Source organism: Amphibalanus amphitrite, unplaced genomic scaffold (genome assembly GCF_019059575.1).
Source record: "Amphibalanus amphitrite isolate SeventyFive unplaced genomic scaffold, NRLGWU_Aamphi_draft 001622F_arrow, whole genome shotgun sequence".
Classification (NCBI taxonomy): Eukaryota; Metazoa; Arthropoda; class Thecostraca; order Balanomorpha; family Balanidae; genus Amphibalanus; species Amphibalanus amphitrite.
The window spans coordinates 76,146-102,877 of record NW_024883115.1 but is presented as its reverse complement, the minus strand read 5'-3'; the positions used below and the strand labels follow the sequence as shown (position 1 = coordinate 102,877).

At 50.5% G+C, this 26,732-nt stretch overlaps 2 protein-coding genes across 5 annotated transcripts; one reads left to right on the top strand and one right to left on the bottom strand.

Moving 5' to 3' along the window:
- Window positions 1-638: 638 nt before the first annotated feature.
- On the top strand, window positions 639-8,653 carry LOC122374231 (DDB1- and CUL4-associated factor 13-like). Of its 4 annotated transcripts, none has more exons than XM_043352853.1 (8): window positions 639-828; window positions 1,874-2,070; window positions 2,355-2,554; window positions 3,451-3,648; window positions 4,104-4,272; window positions 5,309-5,456; window positions 6,396-6,549; window positions 8,143-8,653. In XM_043352853.1, exons 2-8 carry the CDS (start codon window positions 2,001-2,003, stop codon window positions 8,539-8,541), a joined length of 1,338 nt encoding a protein of 445 aa, XP_043208788.1. In that variant the 5' UTR covers window positions 639-828; window positions 1,874-2,000; the 3' UTR covers window positions 8,542-8,653. The 4 variants fall into 4 exon arrangements, with proteins under 4 accessions (XP_043208788.1, XP_043208789.1, XP_043208786.1 ...); XM_043352854.1 differs by having other exon boundaries at window positions 649-691; XM_043352851.1 differs by having other exon boundaries at window positions 710-755.
- A 5,481-nt stretch (window positions 8,654-14,134) lies between these two features.
- On the bottom strand, window positions 14,135-16,224 carry LOC122374230 (phenoloxidase-activating factor 2-like). The gene is made up of 2 exons (XM_043352850.1): window positions 16,007-16,224; window positions 14,135-15,780 (listed from the first exon to the last, which is right to left on the bottom strand). The coding sequence occupies exon 2, from the start codon at window positions 15,776-15,778 to the stop codon at window positions 14,390-14,392; it is 1,389 nt and encodes a 462-aa protein (XP_043208785.1). The 5' UTR covers window positions 15,779-15,780; window positions 16,007-16,224; the 3' UTR covers window positions 14,135-14,389.
- Between the last annotated feature and the right edge of the window lie 10,508 nt (window positions 16,225-26,732).

Here is a 26,732-nt window from a genome sequence, read left to right as displayed (position 1 = left end):
TCTTGTCAGACTGCGCAAGTCGTTGCAAACTCGAGTGAAGCGGGTGTGATCGGCCTCGGCATGTGTCCTGATGTAGCGCCTCCACAGTTTTGTTTTTCTATTCCTGAGTGTCAATGCCTCTCTTGTCATGTAGATACTTTTCTTCTTTCGGTGCTGTTTCAGCCTCGGGATGTGCTTGGTCATCGTCAGCTTCAGGGTGTCCGAGAAGAACTTGTAGTGATCCTCCAGGGGAGCTAGATCCATGCTCCTCCATGCAACACTCTGGAGGTCTCTGGCCATGCTCTCATACTCTCCTCTGTGAAGGTTGAGCCTGCTGTCTAGGGTGTCTCTCCTGGACGTATAGCAGTGCAGGTTGAACCGCAGTATCTCGTGGTCACTGTTGCCTAGAGCAGGGAAGTGGGCTAGATTTGTGACCATGCCCTCCTCATTTGAAAATATCAGGTCAAGGGTGTGAGGAATAAATCCATGTCTGAAGCGAGTAGGCTGCCTCACATGCTGGAATAGGTAGGCATCCCGCACAGCCTCAAGAAATTTTTTTGACTTAAGAAGTTATTCCTTCAATTTGTAAAGTAAATATTCTTATTCATATGCTGCGCAAATGTTACGAACCATCACATGCAACATTTGTGCTGAATGTCGAGAAAAGACACGGTATATAGGGCCTTGGACACGGCGTTGTTGTTGTTTGCGTGTAGTTATCGTTATACGTCTTGGGGTTGAACTTACGTTGAAATCGAATTAGGTGCAGGTACGGTGTCAGTGAAGTCGCCATTTTGCACCGCGCCGTATGCTCAAAGTCAGGGAAAGCAGCGTCGACAGGGACCGATGGTAGGTACCATTATGACGATCGCCGAATAAGCTGCGTCGACGAGGCCGAAATTCTGGGCGAGGGACACCAGAGAAACGGGTATATATTCTTCTACCTCCATAAAGATGCACACCATTCCATGCTTCTATCCTCAGGATACTGAAATCCTTCTCCTCCACGCCGAAGCCGCCCTCCGGGCTGGACAGGCAACTTTATCTCATGAGTCATGCGGGTTGCTCCCTTGGAGCGGCACCGCTGCTCCCCCGAGGGAGCGCACTTCGTAGCTGAGTGCAGTGAGTACCTTGGGGCTGGATGGCCTGTCCTCTGGACGGGCTCAGCCCCGGTGACTCACTAAGTCATTAGGGTGCCGGGCCAGACCAATGTCTCCCCCTATATCCTATCATCCTCCCGGCTCTGAAATGGTCTCATTGGACCGAAAGGGCCTAACCCAACAAAAAAAAACAAAGATGCACAAAGACTTGTGCAACCAAGCGGTCAACGTGGAGGGAGCCAGCGGGATGCTGTGACCATGGGCCACGGCGCACCAGGGAGCACAGGGTCTGAGCGGCACTGGTGGTGGAAAGACCCCCGACTGCCTCCTTGTGTATGGCTGTATGTATATTTTGGTGAGATAGTAACAAATTCGTTTGTATCATGTCTCAGGTGCTCATGTAAAAAATACCAATTTTATCCTAAGGGGCCACTATTAGCCATTGCAAATGACAGTTGCCCCAGTATATTAAAGGTATAGGTACTGGTTTTGAGAGGATCCCAATTATTTCTATTATGGAAGCAGTTAAATGAGTGTTGATTGATTCCTGGTTGTGTCTTTCCTCTGATACTATGATCTAGACCATATTTTCAAGCAATGCATTGTTCAGCAATATATAACTGATACTTGTTTGCAAGATGAAATGCACCTGCATTAACATTGTTGCTCTCATATCAATATAAGTACACCTACCTAATGCTTAAGAAGATTTAGTCTCAACATCCTGATCAGGGGCTGCAAATACCAAGAATACCTTGAAATACCAACTGACATGTGTTTTGAACCTTTTTCAGGTTTGACTGGTGCCCTTTGCTATCCATTTGATCCCAAAAAGCAGTAAGCACGAGCTTCTTGTGAAACAAGTTATCACTAAGAACTAAGAAGAGTATTGCAGACCTTACTGGATCTCAAACAGTCAAGATGAAAGTGAAGTGTTTAGTTCGAAATCCAGATGATTACATGAGAGAGACCAAAAAGGACATCTTCAAGAGTGAGTTATTGCATGCCTTCTTGTACTTGTAGCACATTTCTATTTATTTACTTATTTCAGTGGGGTTTGCAGTTTGCTCCTCTTTTTCTAGGCATGTTGAACAGTGTGCTTCTTTATGATTGATACTTTGTTGCTTAGCTACTTAAATTTGGCATTGTTTATGCAGCATGTCTTGCCTTGGTCCTGCAAGTGTGTACAATGTACATATTACAGAATGTTTAATGATGTTTAGATCTATAGATGGCCCTTTTGCTTAAGCGACCCCTCCGTCTTCCCTGTGGCAGTGCCGCGGAACTACGACCCTGACCTGCATCCGTTCGCCGCGCCACGCGAGTACACGCGCGCCATGAACGCCGCCAAGCTGGGCCGCATGCTCGCCAAGCCGTTCGTGGGCAGTCTGGACGGCCATCGGGACAGTGTCACGTGTCTGAGCAAACATCCGAGCCGGCTGTCGCAGCTGTACACGGGCGCCGCCGACGGAGAGGTCAGTGACCGGGGGGACTGAGGTCAACCGATGGGGGGGGGGGGGGTTAATGCCGGCTGTCGCAGCTGTACACGGGCGCCGCCGACGGAGAGGTCAGTGACCGGGGGGCTGAGGGGGGGGCCAGGGGTAACTGATAGGGAAGTCATTGATATGGGGACATAGATCAATGGATGGAGAGGTCAGTGACAAGAGGCTGCCAGAAAGGTAGGGGTCCACTAAGGGAGGTCAGTGTGGGGGAACTGGATGGGTACAAAGGTCACAGGGTGGGTCTCATTGGTATGGGCGGGGCTGTGGGTGCAGGGTAGGGCGTTAGTTACCGTTATCGCTGTGTCTGTGTGTGTGTGGGAACTGTGTCATAGAGAGATGTAGTTCGCTGCTCCCGGTGTGTAACGCGTGGGATTACACGTGTATATGTGTACATCCGCGCGCGGTTGATGCGTCACGCGGATTGTGCACGTTTTATCAGCCCATCAGTGCGAGGGCAGCACGACTTTCCCTTGCTACTTCCTCATTAGGGGTATAATTTGGTGAGCGCACTCGGAAAAACCTGCCCCGAAAGCACTGTGTTACATCGGTCGGGATGACTGTCATAGTGGTAGTCTGCCCCGGGGCTAATTGTCCATTGTATTCACCCCTTTATAACGGGCTATTGTGGTCGTAATAACGCCAGCGCGTGTGGCCTTGGCAGTGGATTCGCTCCGTCATTCCCCGTGATTTTGCTAACACAAAGGCGGAAATCTATCGTCCGTTCCATCTCACGTGCTCCAGCCCCCCCCCCCCCCACGCGTCTCCTTGTTCTGTCTCACTCCCTCCACGTGCACTAGTGAATCCCCACTCGTGGTTCACGCCCCAGCAGAGGTCAAAGGTCAACACTAACGCGCTCTGCACCCCGGCAGGTGCGGATCTGGGACCTGGCGCGCATGCGCTGTCTGCGCACCGTGCAGGCGCACGAGGGCTACATCCGAGCCATGACGCATACCAACGACGGCGCTGCGTTCCTCACAGTCGGGGACGATAAAACCGTCAAGAGATGGCGCTCGGGAGAGCTGGAGTACGGCGAGGAGGACGAGCCAGAGAATACCATCCTGCTGAGGGTAAATATACTGACACTTTACCGTCCTGCAGAGGGTAAATATAGCTGACACTTTACCATGCTGGTGAGGGTTAATACGGACATTCTACCATACTGCTGAGGGTAAATACAGACAGGGCATCGGCGGGTCGGGTCCGGTGTCCTAGGCACCGTAATAGTGATTGGGCAGGACATGTGTCGTGAGTTCGTGACAAACCTTTTTTGCTATGTGGCTTATTTGAAATGACTTTCAAAAACACCACGGGAAGGTGCTGCGCTGAGTCATACCAGTCTGTGCTCAGCTCGTCAGTTGATCAATTAATTCTCTCACGGCTATTGGTGTTCCAGCTTGTAAAGCCATCGCTTACATTGTATTTCTTTAGAAAATATCAGCAAGTCGTGTGGCGCGTCGTGACGTGTTCCGTTACCGTACCGTTTCGTGCCGCCCGTCTGTGACGATTATCGTGTCGTTCGCAGACGATTGTGACCAGTATCAGTCACGCCGTCGGCCGGGCAGAGTTCGCCACCTGCGGAGAGACGTGTCACATCTGGGACGAGTCGCGAAACGAGCCCGTCAAAACCTTCTCCTGGGGCGTGGACAGTCTCAGCTGCGTCCGGTACAACCCCGTCGAGACGCACGTGCTCGGTAAGACCCCCTGTCCCCCGCCCTCCAGCGTTACAATGTGTGCTGCTGTGGTTGGTCTATCAACTCTTCATCGTACACTGGGCTAATCGGCGGTGGCTGCATCATGTGTGTGGTTGTGTTTAACCGTGTTTCTGTCATCGCTGCTAGAACAACGTCAGTTTGTCGTGTGAAACATCCGTCAGATGTATCATACACGCGGCGTCTGAAATCCCCTATTCAGGGCACGTTTTGTCGTTGAGCCGTACTGAAGAATCCGATCTCGCGTGTCATGTTGGTTTTCTAGAAACGGTAGTGCCATCAGAGATCAGCATGGTTCGAGTCAACAGTGTTTTCTCCCTATGGGTTTCCCATTTCATATTGCGTTAGGGATGTGACGTACGGCATAGACTTTCCTCGTTTGGAATTTCCGTTATTCACTAGAAGCAATGTGGAGAAGTGTTTGCTCACGGTGATCTTGCTGGTGTGTGGTATTGCGTGCCTTTATTATCACCCATGTAATGTAACCATCAGAAGTAAATGGCTTGATTGTTTGATAGGCTATGATGTGTCTGATAACCCGTGTTACCGGTTCGTTTAGTCCTCTCGTAGGTGATTTTGTTCGACATTCACACCGATACCTGTGAGCGACAGAGGCGTGAAGCTATGAGATCGTTTGTACCCGCTGCTGATCTCCCTGCTTCCTCAGGAGTGAGTTTGTAGGCGACAGCGACCCTCTGTGACCTGTGACCTCAGGCTGACTCGGCGCTAACAGTGACCCCGTGACCCGGTCAGACGCGTACGCCAGTAACCGCAGTGTAATCTTGCCACTAACAGTGACTGCTGTACCCCGGTCAGACGCGTACGCCAGTGCCACTCTGTGACCGCACCACTAACAGTGACCCCTCCCCCGTGTCCCCCGCCAGGGCGTGCGTGCGCCAGTGACCGCAGTGTGATATCGCCACTGACAGTGACTCAATGTCCTGCCAGGCGCGTACGCCAGTGACCGCAGTGCGTGACCTCACCACTAACAGTGACCGCTCCCCGTGTCCCCCACCAGGCGCGTGCGCCAGTGACCGCAGTGTGATCCTGTACGACACTCGGGAGCAGCAGCCGATCCGACGAGTCACCACCCAGCTGCGCTCCAACGTGATCGCCTGGAACCCCATGGAGGCGTTCGTGTTCACCGCCGCCAACGAGGACTACAAGTGAGTCTGGGGGGGGGGGGGGGAGGAGAGGGGACGCGAAAGGCAGGGTCGGGATGTCATATGACACAACTCACTGTAAGTCAGGCCATAGAGGTTGGAAGAGAGACCGTGCTTAGAAGATTGTCTTGGAACGGATACAGCTGTTTTTTTCGAGACTGTTGGTGTTGTTATATTTCCAGGTAAGTTTTTTTTTTCAACGGCTACTTGTGTGATTTTGAGTGGGCCTGTGGCCTTCAGAAGGCACCGTGTGCCGTCTGGTTGTCGAGGGTTGTGTTCTCCGGAGATCGTTGGTTATGTTCGCGGAACCGGTCAGCGCCGAGTCATGTCCCAGTCAGTTCTGGTCCGTATTGCGGCACTCGGCCGGTAAATTCCAGTGACGCAATATCTCGGTAAATGTCCGGTACTGTCTGGTCGTCAGCAGGAAAGTCGGCAATCATTGCATTCTTTAATTACGGGGACTCCATCTTTGTCATGGAAACCCATTGACTGTGCACGTTTTACTGATATGCTACAGTTGTGGATTATGGTCGCGACTTGTTCGGAGCGCAGCAGGCATGAATCCGCTCATTCAATACCTTTAGCTATAAACAATCCGTCCATTTTCGGCAGCTATTTTTCCGATGGGACATGCACATTGCTCACCCTGTGCAGTGGTAAAGCCTTGCTCGCTCCTTTCCCGCTTCCAGCGAGTACCCGGGATATAGGTCTGACCAGTGACCATCCCCCTCCGTTCCCAATCTGAACTCGTGGGACATGCGTCGGTTTAACTCCCCTCTCCCCGTTCCCAGCCTGTACTCGGGACATGCGCCGGTTTAACTCCCCTCCCTCCATTTCCAGCCTGTACTCGTGGGACATGCGCCGGTTTAACTCCCCTCTCCCCGTTCCCAGCCTGTACTCGTGGGACATGCGCCGGTTTAACTCCCCTCTCTCCATTTCCAGCCTGTACTCGTGGGACATGCGCCGCCTACAGCGGCCGCTGCTGATCCACAAGGACCACGTGTCGGCCGTCATCGACGTCGATTACTCGCCGACCGGCCGGGAGTTCGTCTCGGGAGGCTACGACAAGACGCTGCGCATCTTCGGAGCGCGAGAGGTGAGTCCCGCGCGCCGTCCCGTCCCGTCCCATCCCGGCCCCGTCGTCCCGACCTATCCCGTCCCGTCCCCGGTCACCGTCCCGTCCCCGTCACCACCATCCCGTCCCGCCCCGTCCCCGTCTCAGAGGATGGTAGCTGGTAGACTGGGATGTCGTGAGATAACTAGTGGGGTGTTACATGGGATGTCATTGGCTGGGAATCGGTATCACGCCGTAGCAGTCACAGTCTGTCCCGCTGTTTCACACATGGCCGCCCTCATTGTAATTGGTTCCGGGTGTTTGCGTGTTCAGCATAGTCGTTAATCACCCTCCGTGGGAACACTGAAGAGGTCAATTCAGTGCGATAGTCGGGATCCTTTGTGAGATCAAATGCAAGGTTAACCCAAGGTCGTGTTGATGGTCACAGTGGTTAAGATTAACTGTATAATGTCAGGCTCACATGCCTGATAAGTGCATCATAGCAAGCCCAAGGCTATGTTTACTTTATAACCTCTGAAGTTCTCAGTGACGATGTGCATTTAGTGGATTTCGGTGGGAGTTTACCGGGTTTGATGGGAGTTTGGCGGGGTTCGATGGACGTGTGCCGCGTCCTGTGTGTCCTCCCGTGTGCTGAGCAATGTTGGACTTGTGACTTTTGGTACTGGTCCCGAATGATAAAATCTGTCCGGAGAACCGGCCAGCTTTTAGAACACTCAACAGGAAAATCATATGTTTGGCCTACTAAATGTGACAGTTTATAAAATGTAATCTCCCAATGCTATAGCTGCATGTTTTAGGCGTAATAACAGCAGTTTTTATCACATAGGCTGGAAATTTAAGAGATTTCATGTGCCAGAGTATACATTTGTAAAGGAGAACAAAATCGTTTGGACCCGACTGGGACCAGCAAAGGGCCTTATTTCCAACGTTGGTGCTGAGTGGCTCCGGCTGGACGCCGGGCGCGGTTCCTCGGCGGTTGGTCCGGCCGCCCGCCGTGGGAGAATCACTGGGACCGTGAGCCGGCGGTGGTCGTCAGTCCGGCCTTTGTGCGCCGCTGGTCGCCGGCGCCGGCCACACCCGGATGGTCTGTCTGCGGCAGACCGGCGGGCGGGGCAGACTGCACGGTCCGCCGCCGGCAGACTGGACAGGACGGCGTAACCCGGCCGGATTATGGGCGGGGTACTAGGGGACGGGACGGTCTACCATACACGGGCAGTGGACAAAGGGCACCCATCTAACCCTGCCCACTCCTCTACGGATCCAAGCTCCGGGACATTCGCCACCCGCGGGCAGCGGACAGTGAACAGCCCTCTGACCCCGCCCCTCCCCCACAGCCCCGCTCTCGGGACATTTACCACTTACAGCGGACAGTGAACAGCCCTCTGACCGCCCGCTCCTCCACAGCCCCGCTCTCGGGACATTTACCACTTACAGCGGACAGTGAACAGCCCTCTGACCGCCCGCTCCCCCACAGCCCCGCTCTCGGGACATTAACCACCCACAGCGGACAGTGAACAGCCCTCTGACCGCCCGCTCCCCCACAGCCCCGCTCTCGGGACATTTACCACACGCGGCGGACAGTGAACAGCCCTCTGACCGTCCGCTCCCCCACAGCCCCGCTCTCGGGACATTTACCACACGCGGCGCATGCAGCGGATCACCTGTGTCTGCTGGACCGGTGACGACAAATACGTGCTGAGCGGCAGCGACGAGATGAACATCCGACTGTGGAAGGCGCGGGCCAGCGAGAAGCTCGGCGTGGTCAAGGAGCGCGAGCGCGCCGCGCGCCAGTACAACGAGCGGCTGGTGGAGAAGTTCGCCAGCCACCCGCAGGTGTCACGTATCGCGCGCCACCGCCAGGTGCCCCGCCAGGTGCTCACTGGCAAAAAGGAACAGCGCGCCATCCACCAGAGCCAGAAACGGAAGGAGGCCAACCGGCGCGCCCACTCCAGGCCGGGCACGGTGCCGCGCGTGGCCGAAAAGGACAAGTTTGTGCTCAAGGAGGAGGAGTGAGAAGGGGTGGAGGGGGAGGGGGGATTGCTGTCGGCGCCTGTCGACTCGGTACTGTCTGTGTTATACTGCAAACAAACGACCGTGGAGTGTGGAATATATTTGTATTTTGATCGGTCTGTGTTGTGTCGTGGGAGGCATGTGGCTGGGAGAAAACCGCGGACCTAGATAACGGGCGGTTTGACCTTGGAGCTTTTCATTAAAGCCGAGGATTTGGTGACGGTAACATAGCCTTAGGATAGGATTAAGATGGGATGCTAAATTTGGCCATTCTCAGGATTCGTAACGAGCCTGAACGGGGCTGGTTGATGATGCAAAGTGAAAAGCATTATTGGTCAAATAATCAACATTTTTATTGATGAAGATCATCATCCAGGGCCGCTTGTTAAGCGTGCTCTGTTGCTGGCATTCGTCTCAGTTCACTTTGACAAGGTTGCAATCAGCTTTTTTTAATTAGCAGGTCCGGCTGGATGATTCTATTTTTTTTCGCTTTCGACGGATTTCTGCTGAAGCGGTATTTGTGGTATTAGTTGCGACAGTGTAGCGTGCATTTCCGCATTATTCGCGGTCGCCGCAGTGCCGGCTAGACGGCTAAATCGGCCGGTGAGCACTCAGGTGCGCCTCTCTTCCCGTCGGCTCCCGCGGCGACCTTGGTCTCGAGCCTCCCCCCAGATTACCTTCCCTTCCCACCCTGGCGCTGCTGAGAGCTGGTGCGAACCGGCCTCCGTCTGCAGAGAGGATATAACCTCGACCTATCATCCTGACCTCGGCGGACAGAGTCCACCCGTCTGCCGTTAGCGGCGGAGCGCTGCTAACTCGGGGTGCAGATGAGCCGATTTCCCTCCTACAAGGCGCTCACTTCCAGAAGCCAATGATATCATATTGTGATCGGCTCGGAAAATTGGCATGGATTTAGGTGAAGGTCTCGCTACCTGGAGATGCCGCTTCAAGGAAATGTTGCATTTCAACGAGCTTCTTATGCATTGTAAGCCTATGGTCTTTACCATATTTGCGTCTTTGATCCATACCTGCATATCATATGACTTAACTGCTGTCACTTAGACAGTGAGAAAAATAGAATGAATTCGTTTATTTTTTAATGAACTAATACATCAGGATTAGTTTATCCTGTACCTATTATTTTTCAATGCAGGCCCAGATGCGCGTGCTGCTAACTTATTCTTTATGCAGCCGGTTTGCAGACTGTGTGATGTGGTCCGTGCCCCGTGGCCTAGGTTTTTGCGAAAAAAAGTTCATTGGCAGGTGAGAAACTGGCGTTGGGCCAGGGGCGGATCCAGAAAATCTCCAAGGGAGGGGCCATTAAAAACCAGGAGGCCCCCCCCCATAATCCCACCTGTTGGAGGCCCCATCTTCCCACTTGTTGGGCCCCCCCCCCCAAAAAAAACTGCGTCTATTGAGCTTATCTAGCTGTTCAGGCAACATCTCAACATTTGTGCAGGCTTGGAGGCCCTCTGTGCAGGTTAGGAGGCCCTGTAAAAGTGGTCATCTCTGTGAGTATAAGAGACCTCCAAGTTATGAAAAGCTTTACCAATCTTCTAACAAAGAAGTCTTCTCAGCTAGTCTTCTAAGAAATAACTAAGTGGGTAGGTTAAAAAAAAAACTCATCGGATTTCGGCCACTTTATTTTCAGGAGGCCCCCTTTTCAGCTTTTTACTTTTTAACTTTTTATTTTATTTTTGAAAAAAATCGGCCAAGGGGGGGGCCATGGCCCCCATGGCCCCCCCCCCTTGTATCCGCGCCTGCGTTGGGCAGTACTGCTATACGAGATAACGGGAACTTTGTTATGCATCAGTGCTACAAGTGATGCGGGTAGGAGTGTTTTAACGTCGCTTCTCATCCGTGGTTTAGATTGGTAGGTGACGCTGCGTTCTTTTTCGCATTTGCCGGTTGCCGGTCCCGTAGCTCAGTTGGTTAGAGCGTTGGACTCCGCGTGGTGAGAGCACGCGTTCCCGGTTATAACAGTCCGGGTTCGAAGCGCGACGGGCGCTCGACATTTATGGGCCTCCTGACAGGTATGGTTGCGGTTGGTGGCAGGCCGTAGCCAGGTGAAGTCAGCGAGGGGACCGGCCGTGCGCGGCTTTGTGCGCACGTTAAACTTTGGACTCTAAATTCTGCCATAGAATCGGAATTGCGCGATCGGAGGGTAGAGGGCAGGGTCATCGCAACAAGCTTCGCTTAGCGGTGGCTCTGTCCTTGTGAATCCTTCCCATCAGAAGGTTCGGACAAAATTTATATAAAAAAAAAAATTATATTATCGTGCTGACATTACACATTTAGGGACGAAATGACTTTGCCTACTAAGCGAAATTTCTCGGGGACCTGTGCCACGCCTATGTCGCAGCGTAGTGGTACTGCCCCATGCTGCATCGCAGTCTCCGCGTCTCTCAGCGGTTCCTGTACGCAATGCCTTCCCTAAATAAGGTGAACGAGGGATGGAAAGCAAAGTTTTAACGTCTAACATAGGGTATGGACTTTTGAGCTTTCCTTATGGCAAGTGATTTCTGACTCCGCATATGTTAGAATCATTAGGCGCCAGGTCGCCTGAGGTCAGGTCACCAGGTCGCATGTATTTGGTGCACAGCACAGATGCATCGGGATTATTATTCGCATGCATTATTCATATTCATTCATATTCGCGCTTACATAAGGCCTTGTTGATCCTTTCGACTCACTCCCGGGAAACGCAGCAAGCACCGAGCAGAGCCCTCTGCGAATACCAACCATTCGGCCGAACGAATCGCGCCCACCTGACCTTGTAATCCTACACCTGGCCCGTCTTTACCGGCGGATGTGCGATCACGTGACTGGGGAGGGTTTCGCGAACAAAGCTCAGCGGCCGCCTGGTAACGCGCGAGGCCCTGGTGGGGTGGCATATTTACGTCTGGACAACGAGGGTGCCGTGCGGCCTCGCACACTGCCGCGGGGCCCGGCCGGCTGTTTTGACTGCCTAGTGGCTGCCAGCAGCGGCGGCCGGTGCCGATGGCCGGGCAGACCGTGCTAGTCGCCGCGGAGGGCAGCGACCGCCAACAATGGGCGATCGCTACACTCGCTCGGTCGGTCGCGCCTCCCTATCGTTAGATCGGCCGGTCGCAGGCCACCGGACCGGTTCGGTGCTGTCGCTCGCGGTTCACCGGGCACCTCCTCTCTCCCGAGTGCCGACACCTCCGTCCTCCGCGCCTGAACGGCAGACGACGGGACAGATTGACCGATGACAAAAGGGGGAGGGCACTTGAGCAGACGGTTTGTAGAAAATCGTCGGGGCCGGTGATGTGTTTTTTTGTTTTTTTTTTTGTTTTTAAGGATTAGATACTAAACGTTTATGTAAAAAAAAAAAACATTCTGTTTGATATTTTGTTGGTACACCTTCCTATGAAAAGGCTAAGTCCAGTATGCTCATTTAACCCTCGCCCATGTAGGGGGGGGGGTTGGTGCAACCCCCCCCTGAGGTTTTTCGGAAATAGTGCAAAAACGGCGGCGCGCAGCGCCGCCAAATTTTGGGTACCTTATGGGGCAAGCCTTGCGCATCTTTTGATAAAAAAAATTTGACCGGGTCATGTCAGGTCACGGAGTTATGACGTCACAAAGGGAACAGCCTCCGGCCGGATTTTCACAAACTGAGTGCCAACGCCCGAGGTTTCCTGCCGGTGGTACGGACATCGGTTGATGGATCGTGATGAAACTTCCCATGCATGTTGGGGCAAGTATTGGCTATCATATGGTATAAGAAACTTGACCGGGTCAGGTCAGGTCACGGAGCTATGACGTCACAAGAGGAACAGCGTCCGGTACTATTTTTGAAAAGCGCCCGAACCACTATTTTGCTAATTCTTGTCACCTCAATGGGAATATGCAGCAAAATTAGCTTCTATAGGGAGCAAATGGACCTCCCAAATCCAAAAATACAATCAGATTTCAAAAATTTAAATTTTGATTTTTCGAATTTCTGCCGCCGACTGTGACCTTGCCGACTTCCGGCGCTCCCAACGCGCCATTTTTAGAGCTAGGGAAACGAAATACATACCAAACGATAGAGAATTGATCAAGGAACACGATAGTGAAGGTTTCAAGTCGATATCTCCCACCGTTTTGCCGCAATCGCCGCGGAAAGTTGAAAAAAGTCTATTTTTCCGAAAATTTGACCTTTGACCGGTCAAAAGTAGGTCAAATGTTGACCTAGGACCAAAAAATATACCACCAATCGCGAGATCTCGGCGAGAGCAATCCGTTGGTCTTTTCCGCTAAGCTCTACGACGCTCCGTTTTCAAACGCCAAGGGGGGGGTCGCACCAACCCCCCCCCCCTGCATGGGCGAAGGTGGCAGATCGCCGTTTACGGGCGAGGGTTAACGGTGAACAATAACTGAATGATAACTGAATAACTGAATACCTACCTATGTGTACCCACATATTTTGTTGTTGTTGATTTGATTGTTGCATACATAAGCTCAATAAGAGGATAATGTCATTACTGACCGTTTGTATGAAAACTCCTTGCAAAAGTGCCAAACAGCCTGGAGAATGCATGAGCTTAACTAATAGATTACTTACGGCTGACTTAAGCATTAAAATTCCAAAACGATCGGCTAGTGGGTCTAGAAAAAGTCTGATGTTCTTAGTCGATACATATCACTCGTTACCCAATGTTGACAGGTGCGACAAAAATAAACTAGGACCTATGGAAGCTACACCCCTGACCGCGGTACTTCTCGAAATTCATTAGGCACTCACTTTCGCGTCGTCCCAGTTGGGCGCATGGAAAGCGAGATAGAAACGCGACTGAATTTGGTACAAGCAGGTCATCTTTGAGGGGTTTGAGTCTGGGCCACACTGAAGGAATACTCGTATAGGTGTTAATAATTTGTATGCGTGCAAGGCTCTTAAGTTACTATTCAATGCCTGCCGATTTGACCAAGCTCTATTCCATAGAGGATAAAAGCCGTCAGTTTCCAACAACCAAAGCTGGCTCGTTAAAACGATTCATGCAACAAACGAAGCGGCATGATGTAATGTAAGTCGTCATTTAATCCCACGATCACGATAATATTCTCACCGTGTCGCCGAAAGGTCAAGAACAGAGCTTACACTAGCCAGTATTAGTCATCGCTGCAAGCAACTCTCATGAGAGAGCATGGATAACTGGTGGCGCGATAAAATCACGGTGTGTTTAATTTTCAAATTTGATATTGAAACGTAGACCACGTATATCACGAGACGGCCAAGTGTCGAGCGTCTCAGAAGCTGTGACTCTTCTTTACGAAACGACTGTCCTCGTGATTCCTGAGTCGCCGTCGTTTATTGTGGATGTGACTGTGGTGGTTTGACCCCTTTGGCCTGGTTCGCATTTGCGACTTGCGTACCAAAGGCAAGTTTCTACGATTGTGCAGATTATTTTTGAACGCAACCAATGAACTAGAAAGCCCCAATTTGAAAACGGAAACTGCTTGGTGACTTATGTGTATGCGTACTTGATGAATAATCGATTTCCCTCTGCAGCTGGTAACTCCCCAGTACCCATTACGAAATGTTCTGATTCTTTTCACTAGGCGAATACGCTTACGCTGCTTTCTACACTCTTCATTATTCAGTGACATGTATTTACATTGACATAGCACAACACTTCCATACGTCTGTTGCCATATTTGGAAGACACTGAGAATCTACACAACCTGTGGGTCAGCACGTGGTGCCCCCCGGGGGCTGAGTGTGTGCCCCCACCCTGCTGGAGCCCCGTGTCTGACCCCATTGTACAACAGCATACACCCCTCGCCGGGGAAAGCGTGCCCCTCGGACCGTCGACTGGCGAAGCATATATCACAGGAGGGCGGCCCCAGCTCAGAGCTGCGCGGCGGCCGGCTGCGGCGGGAAGCCGAAGTAGGAGGTGGCCAGCTGGAAATACTGGGTGACGCGCTGATCGATCCAGTAGAGGAAGTACTGCGGGTCGGCGTACACGCCCGGGATACCCTTCTCGCCGCAGCCGATGCCCCAGGCCACCACGCCGCCGTGCACGTAGCGGTCGGGCTGGGCCGGGTCGCGGCAGGCCAGCGGCGAGCCACCGTCACCGGTGCAGGTGTCGGCCACCGGAGCGTCGGCCGGCAGCGCGTCGACCGACGACGGCGGCGCGCCGGCGCACGTGAAGGAGCGGTCGAGCAGGAAGCGGCGTCCCAGGCGGGTGGTGCGCAGCTGCTGCTGGCAGTACTCGTGGCCGACGCGCTGCAGCTCCACCTGCTTCAGCACGGTCTGGTACTGGCCGCTGTCGAAGCGGTCCTTGCCCCAGCCGGTGGCGACACACTCTGCGCCCGTGTAGTCCACGCCCGGCTCGGGCAGGCACAGCGTGTCGATGTGCTCCTGCAGCTGGACGGGCCGCTCCAGGAACAGCAGCGCCATGTCGTTGTGCAGGTTGCGGCCGTTAAACTTCTCGTGCACGGCTACGCTGGCTACGTCGACGTCCTCGTGCGCGAAGAACTCGGTGGTGTGCTGGGTGTCCCACTCGCCGAGCCGCACCTTGAGCGGCGCCTGCGCCAGGCTGGCCACGCAGTGGGCGGCCGTCATCACCACCTGCGGGTGGATCAGCGCGCCGCCGCACACAAACAGGTTCTTGGCCTCGCCGCCGACGTTCTCGACGCGCAGCACGGCCGCCATCCAGGGGAACTCGCCGAACTGCGACTCGCCGTCCTGGAAGCCGGTGATGCGCGCGTTGACGCCGAACTCGTTGCGGCGACCGCAGCGCGGCACGTACGGCGGCGGCGTGGGCGGGTCGGGCGGCGCGGTCGGGTCGCGGCAGCACACGTCGATGAAGCTCGGGCACTCCGAGTGCGACAGCGGCTCGCTGTCGTTGGCCTTGCTGCCGAAGCGGATGTCGATGAGGCTGGCGCCGTCGGTGATGATCTGGTCCTCGTGGCAGAGGTAGTAAGGCACGCAGAAGTACTGGGACGCCGAACAGCGCACCGTCTCGCCCTGGTTGGCGCCCAGGCTCTGCGCCGCCAGCTCCTCGGCCGTCAGACCTGGCGTCGGCGTCGGCGGCACGGGGTCGACGATGGGCGACGGCGGCAGGTCGACGCCGCCGGTGAGCGCCGCCAGCAGCTCGGCGTCGGTCAGCGAGCTGATGTCGGCGCCCGTCTGCTGCTGAGAGCTGGTCGTCACCTGGGCGTTGGACTGGCCGGCTGACTGCTGCGGCAGACCGGCCGCGCAGGCTGCCGCCGCCAGCACGATCAAAACGCGCATTCCTGAGAAAACCAGGGAGAACATGTTGGTGATGGAGAGATTCCAGACAGTAGTAGGAAGCAATAACGTGGCAATTTTTCGAACCTGACAATTTACAATTGTTTTCTTTACCACCTTTTTAAATGATGAAATAGGTATTATCAATGAACCCAGGTGGAACGGAATATGTTCAGGTGATTTATAGTGCCGAAGAGGAAGTACCCGTATTCTTCGTTTTGGAATGCTTACCTAGAGTTGATTGATTACACCGGTGAAATCTCCGGCTCTGTCGCTGTACCCCAGCTCGTTGCTCGGCTGGCGGACTGTCTCTGGTCTCTGCGGCTCCGGCCGGCCGTTATAAAGAGCCCGTGGGATCGGTGACGTCACGATGACGTCACGGTCTCACCTGACGCGCCGGCCGGGAATTCCGCCGCTGCTGGGAGAGGGAGGCGCCGCCGAGCGCGCCACTGATAACGGTCAGAGGGGACGCCACGCACGCGCAGGTCGGACAGGCAAGCCTTGCTAGTGAAATTGCACCCGTGAGGGTGAGACGTCCATGCTTCATAGAGAAATCATAAATATGCTGATTGCTGGTGCATTTACAATGTTCTCAATCGACCCGAGTGGGACTTAAAAGTCGATGAGGGTCGAGCTAGATTCGCCTTTCCGAAATGATGTTGTTCGTTGTTTCCCATCAATTAAAGCGTCTTGCCCTTTGAGCTTCTTTCACTCGATCGAGTCGAGCAGCAGCCTACAGATTTAGGCATACCTAGGTACATAGACTGTGTCTGTGTGAGAAGGATATCGCAGATCTGCGCTGTATTCTGTTACCAGTAGGTCTAAATGCGCTGATGTAACAAAGCCGATCTAAAATACTGTCCTTGACAGACCAGCTCAGTCTTCTCCCCATTCCAACGAATGGTGGTTTTAGCTACTGAGTAACATGCAAACCTTTGTCATGGATGACATAACACTGCGAAGAACTGCGAAGACACCAATCCATTATTATCTCATCCATGCCTTTGTTAACGTTTCAGATAGTTGAGAAGTCTGTGACTGAAAACATTGAATGCAAACCTACGCATCCTAAGAACGGCGAAACGTGGACAACGACGTAAGTCATACCTGACTGATTATGTATTTGTGGAACATGGCCATGTGAACTTTCCTCGCATTATTAGGAGATATAGGTATTTAATTGAAATTAAGTAAGCAGACGCAAGAACGTTCTTGACTAGACTTTTAGGTGCAGATAATTTGTAAACGTACAGACGTCCATTGTTTAAAACCTTCATAACATCTTTCAATAATTGATTATCATGACAGACACTTTCTATGGAACTTATATGTCATTTGTGTATTTTTGATCAAGGTTCTGACCAATTCTGCGAATTCCCCTTACCTAAATACTGCAAAGAAACAATTTGATATCAACAATTTTTTCGACATCGTAATTTTTAATAGAAGTATACGAGTACAGGTGTCATTAAAACATCTTTTGGATATTATCAATGTCGGTCTCTAAAATTGCGAGATGGACTGACAGTAAGAGTTTATCGGTGGAGCCAACAAATAACTAATACCTAGTTATTTATTATTTAGTGTTATTTGTTGGTTCCACCGATAACCTCATAACACAAATACCTATGTCCTACTCCTTACATAATCAGCATGGACTGACATGCAATACGACCTTCTCTACTGAGGATGAGACAGTGACCTTACATAGAAATAAGAAAAACCATTTATTTACAATGTACTTGTATCTGTCGACCGTCGCTTGCCGTTTGTCATTATTTGGCCCAGGCCGTAGTCACTAACATACCTACCTGTAACGTGTTCGTTTTTCGTGACGTCATTGTATGAATTATGCTTCTGAGGAAATATCTTTATTAATTTTATCATTTTTGGATATTTCGTTAGATTCTGTATCACTAAGAATATCATAAAATAAAAATAAAACATATAAAATCATATAAAAACATTCACAGACAGAGAAATAGATCATATAAAATGAAACATTTTGGACAAAAATATTATTTCAATGTCAAAACTATCTTATTAAAGGGACCCTCCCACCTTCAAAAAAGTTCATGAATTGGCATGAAAGTGATGTCGCTCGGTTCAGAAAGAGCGAAAACGAATATCTACCACATTTCACCGAAAAATATTCTCCGGTTTTCAAGATATTAGACTTTTACTTTTGTTTACTTTTTGGGATCTCCGCTGTTCATAGCGACTTTATTTAAAAGTGCGGCATTTGTTGCGCGCAACGCAGCATATACCACCGCGTGCTACAAAACGTTTTAGTCAAACATTTAAAAATCGTTAGATATCTGCGCTGACGTCACACATTCAGAGGGGTATTCCTATGCATTAGCCCCTCTGAATCAAAATGCTGCAATTTTGAAATTCAATATTTCCGATTTAAGGCATTTCTCGATGTTGTGGGTGCCGAAACCGGTAATTGTGAGCCAGGGACCCCATTTTGGCTATCTCAACTCAAATCTAATGTTAAGGTGGGAGGGTCCCTTTAATGCTTCTGTTTTATACTTCCGAAAAAGTTCACACCATGACGTCAGCATTCTTTCGTGACGCCTCACGCCACCTGGTATTTATCACCGTGATTTGGCCTAAGGACAGGATAGAAAGAAACGTTAACCCTCGCCCGCACATGCCATTTTCCCATCCTAGACCGCACATGGGGGGGGGGGGGGGTGGTTGCCACCCCCCCGCGCCATTTCGTTCCTGTTGGAGATAGAGCTTAGCAGTAAAGACCAAAAAGATTCTTTGGGAAGAGACGAATCCAATGATACCCAGTTTTACCTTCTCAGGTCAGTCATTGACCTCCCAGGTCAGGTCAAACTAAAAAATGTTGCTGTTTTGGGTCACCGTTGGATATCAAGTGCGCTGCTTATCAAATACCGATGACGATGCTGTTTTCTGGTGCCAAGCCAGCTAGAACCTCTTTGTCACACTACCCGACCAGAATTTTGCTGCTGAGGTCATTTCAGGTCAAGTTAGGTCAAGGTCAATTATATGTGTTTGTATGTCTGTGTGTGTCTGTGTGTATACTGATGTGTGCACCGATTGTTTTTGGGTCCATATTACATGAAATCATGATCTGAGAAGCTTTTACCAAAAATGCAGTCAAAAAACTTCACAAAAAGTAAATTCAGCTTGCCTAAAACGCAATTATCTTAGATGACCTAGGTTGACCTTGACCCTGACCTTGACCCCTGTACATCGTCGAACAACATGTTCCATGATAGGTGGGAGGTAAGACTGGCAAAAAAGGCCGAAATCAGGGTGTCAAAAGCTCACAAGGCCCATGGCAAGCGCAAGATGTTGAGAATTGGCCATTTGGGTCATGACATGACCTGAAAAACAAGGTCATATCTCCGAAACCAAGAATCACATAAACTTGAAATTTTCAGTGGACATCAAGAAAGGATAGAGGAGCAGCTATACGAAAAATCAGTCTTCTAGCTCTAAAAATGTTGAATGCAGAGCAGAAAGACTACCTGGGGGGGGGGGGGTGGCAACCACCCCCCCCCCGGCCCCCATGTGCGGGCGAGGGTTAAAGCGCCCTTACCCTCAATTTGTTTTGATCGGGCTACCATCGCCACAATGGCAAAAGAAGCGTTTTTACCGAATCGGACCTGATAAGTTATCTTGAAATGCACATTGTCTGACGGACAAGGTTCCGGCGTTCTTTCTGCAGCTGCTATTTACTCGGTACGAACCGGTTCGTTCAGTTCCGGTAAAACCTGCTCAGGATCATTTGTCATCTGCAGACACACGGACTTCACTGACAACGCGCTGCGATTCGCGGAAACGCCGCCAGCAGGTATTGTATGAGGCATTGACGGCGGGCGGGACGCGGGTCAAGGTAAAAACTGCTGTTTTCCTTTGAGCAGACGGCAGGTTGTAAACAGATCTTGGCGGGCTGTCGTGACGCGCTCACCAGGCCCAGGTCTGTTGTTCATTAATCCAGTTTTGAGACTGGACAAGGGGCCTTCGCTCGTTTTTTTTTTTACATATCAAGCAATGCATAATATTCCACCGCGGTTTCGTGAATGGAATATGAAGCGAAGCTTGAGCTCGTGGTTATGTTATTTTCTTTGGATGTTGCATTCTATGAAAGCCGTATCGGCATTGAATGATTCACACTCGTGTGACAAGGGTTATTGTCAATGTTTGACATTCTTGGATGTCGGTGGTTCCGGTAGTTCAAACTCAGCAGCGCGCTGATCGGTGGTTAAATCAAGTTAGTATTATTTGTTGTAGTGACAGTGGGTTTTCCCGGTTTTCCCACGCGCAATGTTTATAGCAGGTACCTAATTGACTTCAAGTAGTGCCGCAGGGCCTACTTGCCTAAAAGACCTACGACATATGGAAACGTATTTTCGGGTAATTATTTGAAAAAAGCGATCTAATTGCTTGAAGCTACAAGGTTGCAAAGACAAAGACGATAAAGACACACTCCTATGAAAGCTTAAAAGCTGTGTTATTTAACGAAAGCCTGTCGAAGCGTCCCTTGCCTATAGGCCGGCAGCGACATACTAGCTCATTCTTTAGTGTGAGATCGTGACAAGCGTGCAGAGAAGACCGTTACCTTAGCTGACGGCATAACAAAAGTCGCAAGTCATACCGTGAGATCATGTCGCGTCTTTTTCCGTCTGCACTGACCACTGTGACTAATTGCTGTTGAGATTCCCCTCAGTGTAGCTCCTTGTGTGTGCTATGTGGGCTTACGTCCCTTTTGAAGCTGCCCACCAATGGACACAGTGCGATATGTATTTATGTATGTCTAATATGATGAGAACGCGCGACAATCTTAAACAAGTGCTTTAGTGATGCGATACCGGTTGGTAAGATCGAGCACATGACAGGAAGTGGCCATTCGCTTAAAATAAAATTATCTTTCAAAGGTTAACATTTTGCGATAAAAGAGCAAACAGGCAATATTTCTGGCTTTCACATAAATAACAATGTCGTTCCGTCTTATTATGAAGGGTTAGAGCTGTTTTGTTGACAAACAACATAAAATAACATGTAAGAACACTTTTAAGCAGCATGTAAAAAGTGTAGGTGTAGGATCAGCATAGGGCGCAAATAAGATCGGACAAGTAGTACATACCTGCCTTATACTACTTGGTGCAGCTGAATCTGTAAGCGGTACGTTTGCAATCAGGAAATGCGTGCTACGTAAATAGATACATGTATAGCCTATGCCATATACCTACAGGAGGAAATGAATCAACTGAGCGGATGTCGATGCCGATTAAGAAGCTCATTGCCCATACAATGCCCAGTTTCCTGCTCGTTCATAATGGATAAATAATCATCCTCTAAATACGATGCTGATCCGGAACTCCAGAACACGGCGTCCAATCCTATCATTGGCCACTGAAACTCGGCGGGCGCGGCCGTCCAGGTCTGTGTCATCGGTCACGAGATCGGTGCATTACCCGCTGAGCACGCCCGCCACCCATTATCTTCTCGGCAGCCCACTTCCCGGGGCCTTTCCACGCTTCGCGGAAGTGATCCGCCTAAAAAGGTTTTCTGGTTATCGGCGCGGCTGGTCGCCCGTCTGCCGGCGCGGCGCTCACTGGGACGGGGATTTCCGATGTTTGGCCTTGGGAGGAGGTGCGCGTGCCCCCCGGCGCGGCGCTGTCTGTTCGTCTGGGAAACCCTCCCCTCCCTCCCGTCCCTCTCGGCGGCGCGGCGGCCGGCTCGGGTTCTCGGTACTCCCCGCGAGTGACGGACGCGCGGCGGGCCGCTCACCTGCCGGCCGCAGTTCCCAGAAGAATATTAACCCGCGCCCCGTAGGGGGGGGGGGGGCCGAAACGGCCCCCCCCTGTCCTTTTCGGTCGATATCTCCTAAACGGCTGGGGATATCGCCACGAAACTTTCAGGACCCCTCCGGGCATCAATTTTACACATTGTGACCAAAAATTTTTCCAGAGGCTATGATAGGTTGGCCACAAATGACGTCAGAGTGACGTCATGTTCTGTCATTTTCGACCGAAAAAAGACCTTCGCGAGAAGACCTGTCAGGACTACAGCTTTGAAGATACAGAAAAGTGATCAAGACATAAAAGTTGTAGAATTGACAGGGCTACAAAACTGCTATCTCGAATTTTTGAAATTTTTGAGTTTTGACCCCCAAAAATCAAAAAAGCATTTTTTTGGATATATTCGCCAAAAAATCCAAAAAGTTTTTTGAGTTTCGAAAAAAACCGGAATATATGTGATAGTGCCTACCGTCTTCTATCTACATACCAAATTTCAGATCGATACCTCGTTTTTTGGCCAAGTTATAGCGAAAAAACTGTTAAAAAATGATGACGTCAAATTTTCAAACTCAATTTTTGGCAATTCTAGAACTCGTAGAGCAAAACGAAGACCACCATTAGACTCCCCGTGACGAGCTGCATCGAATCGATACCCATTTTATGCAAAAATATCAACTTTGAAATTTGACCTAATTTGACCTGACCTTGACCTGACCTTCACAAAAACGTGACCTAGGCTGGCCCCAAAGGCTGCCTAACCCACATAATCGCATTTGTCATGTAAAATAGACCATAAAACATGTATCACACGACACATTCATATTGTGACCCCCGGTGACCTGACCTCGCTGTGACCTGACCTGGTATCAGTGACCTCAGATAGCAAAGTATGTGTTTGACGAACAATGTACCATCGATGGTTTTCAATAAATTACCAATTTACTCGCTTTCACAGCACATTTCTTGAATTGCCTGTGAACGGTGAAAATCTGACCTTTGACCTGACCTGTGACGTCATCGGTTTGACCTAGGTCAATGAAATTTGGTCACAAGGTAGTTACCGGGTGGGGCTATCGAACGCCGTTTGAATTTTGAAAATCGGCCGGTAACTTTCCGAGATCTTAGGGGGGGGGCCGAAACGGCCCCCCCCCCCCTACGGATGGTAGGGTCCGCCGGTAGCCCTACGGGGCGCGGGTTAATATGACCAGGGGTCAGCGGCAGCGGTGGCTGCCGATGTGGGTCAGCCACTGGTAAGCCCCAGCGTTGTCAAGTAATACCGGCTATCAGCCAAGGCCGGCTCTGTCAGACGAAGGCTGCAGTGTGTGGAGACCAGGGTTGGCAAGGGGTGGCAAAAACTGGTTTTTGCCAGTGGTTTTAACCGGTTTAAACCGGCTGGCAGAAACCCTGGTGGCAAAAACTGGCAGAAACTGGCAAAAACTCAGGTAGTCAAGACTTGCAACTTTTCTGGTTAGCAATTGATTTGAAATGTACAAATGCATTTGTGGATGTTTAAGAGACGCGCTAATCATTCTTTAGTTTGCCCCATTAGTTACCCGGGCCGCAAGCAATGTCTATGCATGTCGGTGACTCGGTAGACATCCGTCAGACAATGCATTTCCGAAGAATCTTGGCATTTCCATGCATCACGATTAGGGTGCTACCTACTGCTGGTGCACACGTGCAGGGGTTGCTTTTGACTAGTGATGTCAATTTCAGAAAACATATGTCCAATGTCCGTCCAATGCCCATTACTTACGTCGACTGTCCGTCCAAGAATGTCCAAGCCAGCCATTTGTTCAATTATGTCCGACATCTACGCAATAGTTTACACTCAACACCGTTAATTAATTTGCTTTTAATGTATCGTTACCAGCTCAAAAGTGGTAATCATATCGAAAGCTGAGCTTTCTTATAGCCAATGTTAAACACGATTACTTTATAAAATGTTGAGGTGTAGCAAGCGATTGTCCAAAGTTGTCCAAAGTCTGCTGTCATTGTCCAACCGAATTCCGAATTGGACATTGGACAAAATCGGAATTCCGAAGACTCAAGTTCCGATTGACACCACTACTTTTGACCAGATCTCGAGAATGGCTCTGCCGATTGCGCTCAAATTTGGAACACCGTTACAGACAGATTAGTATGGGTGTCGCAGATAAGTCAGTCGGGGTCAACTTCCTACGAGCGAACGTGTGGGACGACACTTCCAGTTCACGAGAACGGCTGCGTCGATTGAGCTCAAATTTGGTACTTATACCGTTAGGAACCAGTGAGTATCAGGGTGCCGTCACGTTTACAAATCAGTGGCAGGCACCCCTTCGCACTTCTGCATGTGCAGGAATCACTCATGCACTGGCTCATTTGTCGCCCCAAAAAGATGTACTGGTTACTAATGGAAAGCGGGAAGCCCATGAAAATGTTTTTATTGTATGAAACACTGGTCGAATGGTCAATATGTCACTTCTTTTTGAAAGCATATAACTTTCACTGAGTCCCCCTTAGAATGTTTCCAATTCAAATGCATGTCTAGGCAAAGCATTGTAATGATTCTGAGTTTTTGCCAGTTTTTGCCACTTTTTGCCGGTTAAAACCGGCAAATGGCATAAACTAGTTTTTGCCGGCAAAAATGCCAACCCTGGTGGAGACTGCACGGGGGCATAGGAAGATAACACTAGGGCCGACGGAAGCGAGCGGACTATGCCGCCTTGAGCACTGAGCAGTCGTTACGTGTCAAGTCTCACTATAGGTACGTATACACACATGCGACTCGCTGACTCGATTTTCTTATTTATTTTGTGGTCAAGGAATGCCACCATGTTTGGTGGCAATGGTCAAGCATAACTTTACCGACAGTAATTTACCTAAAGCTTACAATAAACTGGCAAAAATGTCTGAATGAGGCTAGTAACCACAACTGGATATAGATAATAATACACTGCAGTTACCCTCGGCGGACCCATTCGGTTCCCAACATACCGAGAGGGTGGAACCCCCTCGCCGTTTCACCCCTCATTGAGTAAAACTGGAAGTTTGGCACATTAATCGCTCAGCCGGGATAGCTACATGTATGTAGGGCTAGCACTTCTAAACTCCGTGCCTCCGTGCCTCCGTGCAATCACGCTTATTCTTGATGTGAGGTGCCTTGGCGCGACCTGAGGACCTGGCTTTACGTGACATGCATCTGAAAATTTCACAACTGAAGATATGATTATTTTAATGGGTAGGTACCAGAAACTTAAGCGGGCGTAAATTTAATAATCCCGTCAGAGCGTAGGTTAGCTCTGCCACCTGCCACTTGCAAGGGCGCGTGGACACTGGCTGGACAGTGGCATAATTTTTTTTCAAAAAGATCTTGTGTTAACCCGGCCGGGCCCGGGGGTAATCCCAACCACCGCTGATGCATGAAACCGGCAAAATTGGGTGTCAAACGAAAGAAGAGAATCTGAGGATTCCGAAAATGTGCTCAAAATCAAAGGTCAAGGTCAAGGTCACGCTCAAAATTGACCTTAAACTTGGCACTTTTTCGCACATCTTGCGTGCTAGCTTCCAAGATGTTTTGAAATGTTTTGAGGATTATCAGTTCCCTATTTGTGGTTCATTTTACGATACAAGGCTTCTCAAAGGTCAAGGTCACAGAAGAGTATCCCTGTTAGAGGCTCTTTCACTGATTCAAGTTAGTAATAATAAATGAGACAATTTTGCCATCCGGAAGCTCTAAATAAAGGCGTAGAGGAAATAGATGCCAGAATCGTGATCAGCGGAAACAAATCCATCATAAATGACCTTTCATGTGTCAAGGTCAACCAGAGGTCATTCGAGGTCACATGAGGTCAACATAAAACTTGACCTTTTCCAAACAAAATATATATCATTCGACGCGGCTGGACAAGGCGCATGCGATGGTACCACTGCCGTAGCTCTAGGACCATTTTTGTCGAAGTTACTTGCGAAAAACTTAAACCACATTTCGTTGTCGTTGACCTGACCTCTGACCTCAGGTCACCAAAACTATTTTTCTATTTTCATCTAGATTAAACGCTACACAGCCGTGCTCGTAATTTGTCTCTAAAACTATATTTAGCAGCTATTTGAAGTTTGCGTCTGCCGACGCCGAAGTTTGCCGTGCAGGGGTCTAGAAAAATGGACCCTGTGACGTCATCAAGGGGGCTAGGTCCAAATGTTTTACTTCAGAATATGTCAAATTGATGGGAGAAAAGGTACTGAAAGTTTCGCTTTCCTATCCCTAAGCGTTCAGGAGCTATCGCAAATATTCGCCGGGGGGGGGGGGGCGGAAAACGCCCCCCGGGCCCGCGAGGGTTAAAATGGCGCATGGCGAAAACACTTCTAGGCGCATCTATCTACCTTCGTGTTTATCAATTCTACAACACTTTTTAACTTTCATGTTGATCCCGATGACACTTGACCCGTGGCCTCTTCCTCAAGAATATGTCAGGCCTGAAAAAGGTCTTTGACATGTCAGCGCACATCGTCTTCGGTATGTGTTTCCAAACTTCTAGTTCTTAGGTTTGTTACGGAGCGAGCGAAGCGAGCGTAGTCTTTCCTTAGATTAACGGAAATTTCTGAGTATGAGCGGCCGGCCGGCCGGCCGGCCGGCCGGCCGTGGTCACGCTTTTGCGAGGCTTATATCTCAGCAACCACTTGACCGATTTACACGCGGTAATTTTTGTAGGGTAGCTTCATTCCTTCTACCAAGTATTGGACTATTCCCGATGCATGTGGGTGACCCCTTATGCACGTGCCACGTGCAAAACGAAGAGGTGTCACTTTTGTAATTGTTGCAATATCTCGGTAACTACTTGGCCGATTGCGCTGAAAGTTGGCATGTAGGTAGGCACCCACTAGGCACTGCATATACATGTGCCAGAGTTGGGGTGCTGCTGCACGTGCGCACGTGCAGGGGTCGTTTCCAGATCTCGAGAACGGCTGGACCGATTGCGCTCAAATTTGGTACACGGTTAGGGACCGGTTAGTAGGGTGCCGTGCACAAGTCAGTTGGGACCCATTTTGCACGTGCGCACGTGCAGGGTGCCGCTTCCAGATCTCGAGAACGGCTGGGCCGATTGTGCCCAAATTTGGCACATCGCTAGAGACCAGTTAGTAGGGTGCCGTGCACAAGTCAGTTGGAGGTACCCCCTCGCAATTTCGCACGTGCA

What these genes read in the sequence shown, in the direction of transcription:
- LOC122374230 (XM_043352850.1), bottom strand. Translation starts at nt 15,778, where the DNA reads ATGCGCGTTTTGATCGTGCTGGCGGCGGCAGCCTGCGCGGCCGGTCTG.
- LOC122374231 (XM_043352853.1), top strand. Translation starts at nt 2,001, where the DNA reads ATGAAAGTGAAGTGTTTAGTTCGAAATCCAGATGATTACATGAGAGAG. An exon ending in CAAAAAGGACATCTTCAAGA is followed by an intron (nt 2,071 to 2,354) that starts GTGAGTTATTGC and finishes TCCCTGTGGCAG; the next exon opens with TGCCGCGGAACTACGACCCT. An exon ending in CGTCGAGACGCACGTGCTCG is followed by an intron (nt 4,273 to 5,308) that starts GTAAGACCCCCT and finishes GTCCCCCACCAG; the next exon opens with GCGCGTGCGCCAGTGACCGC.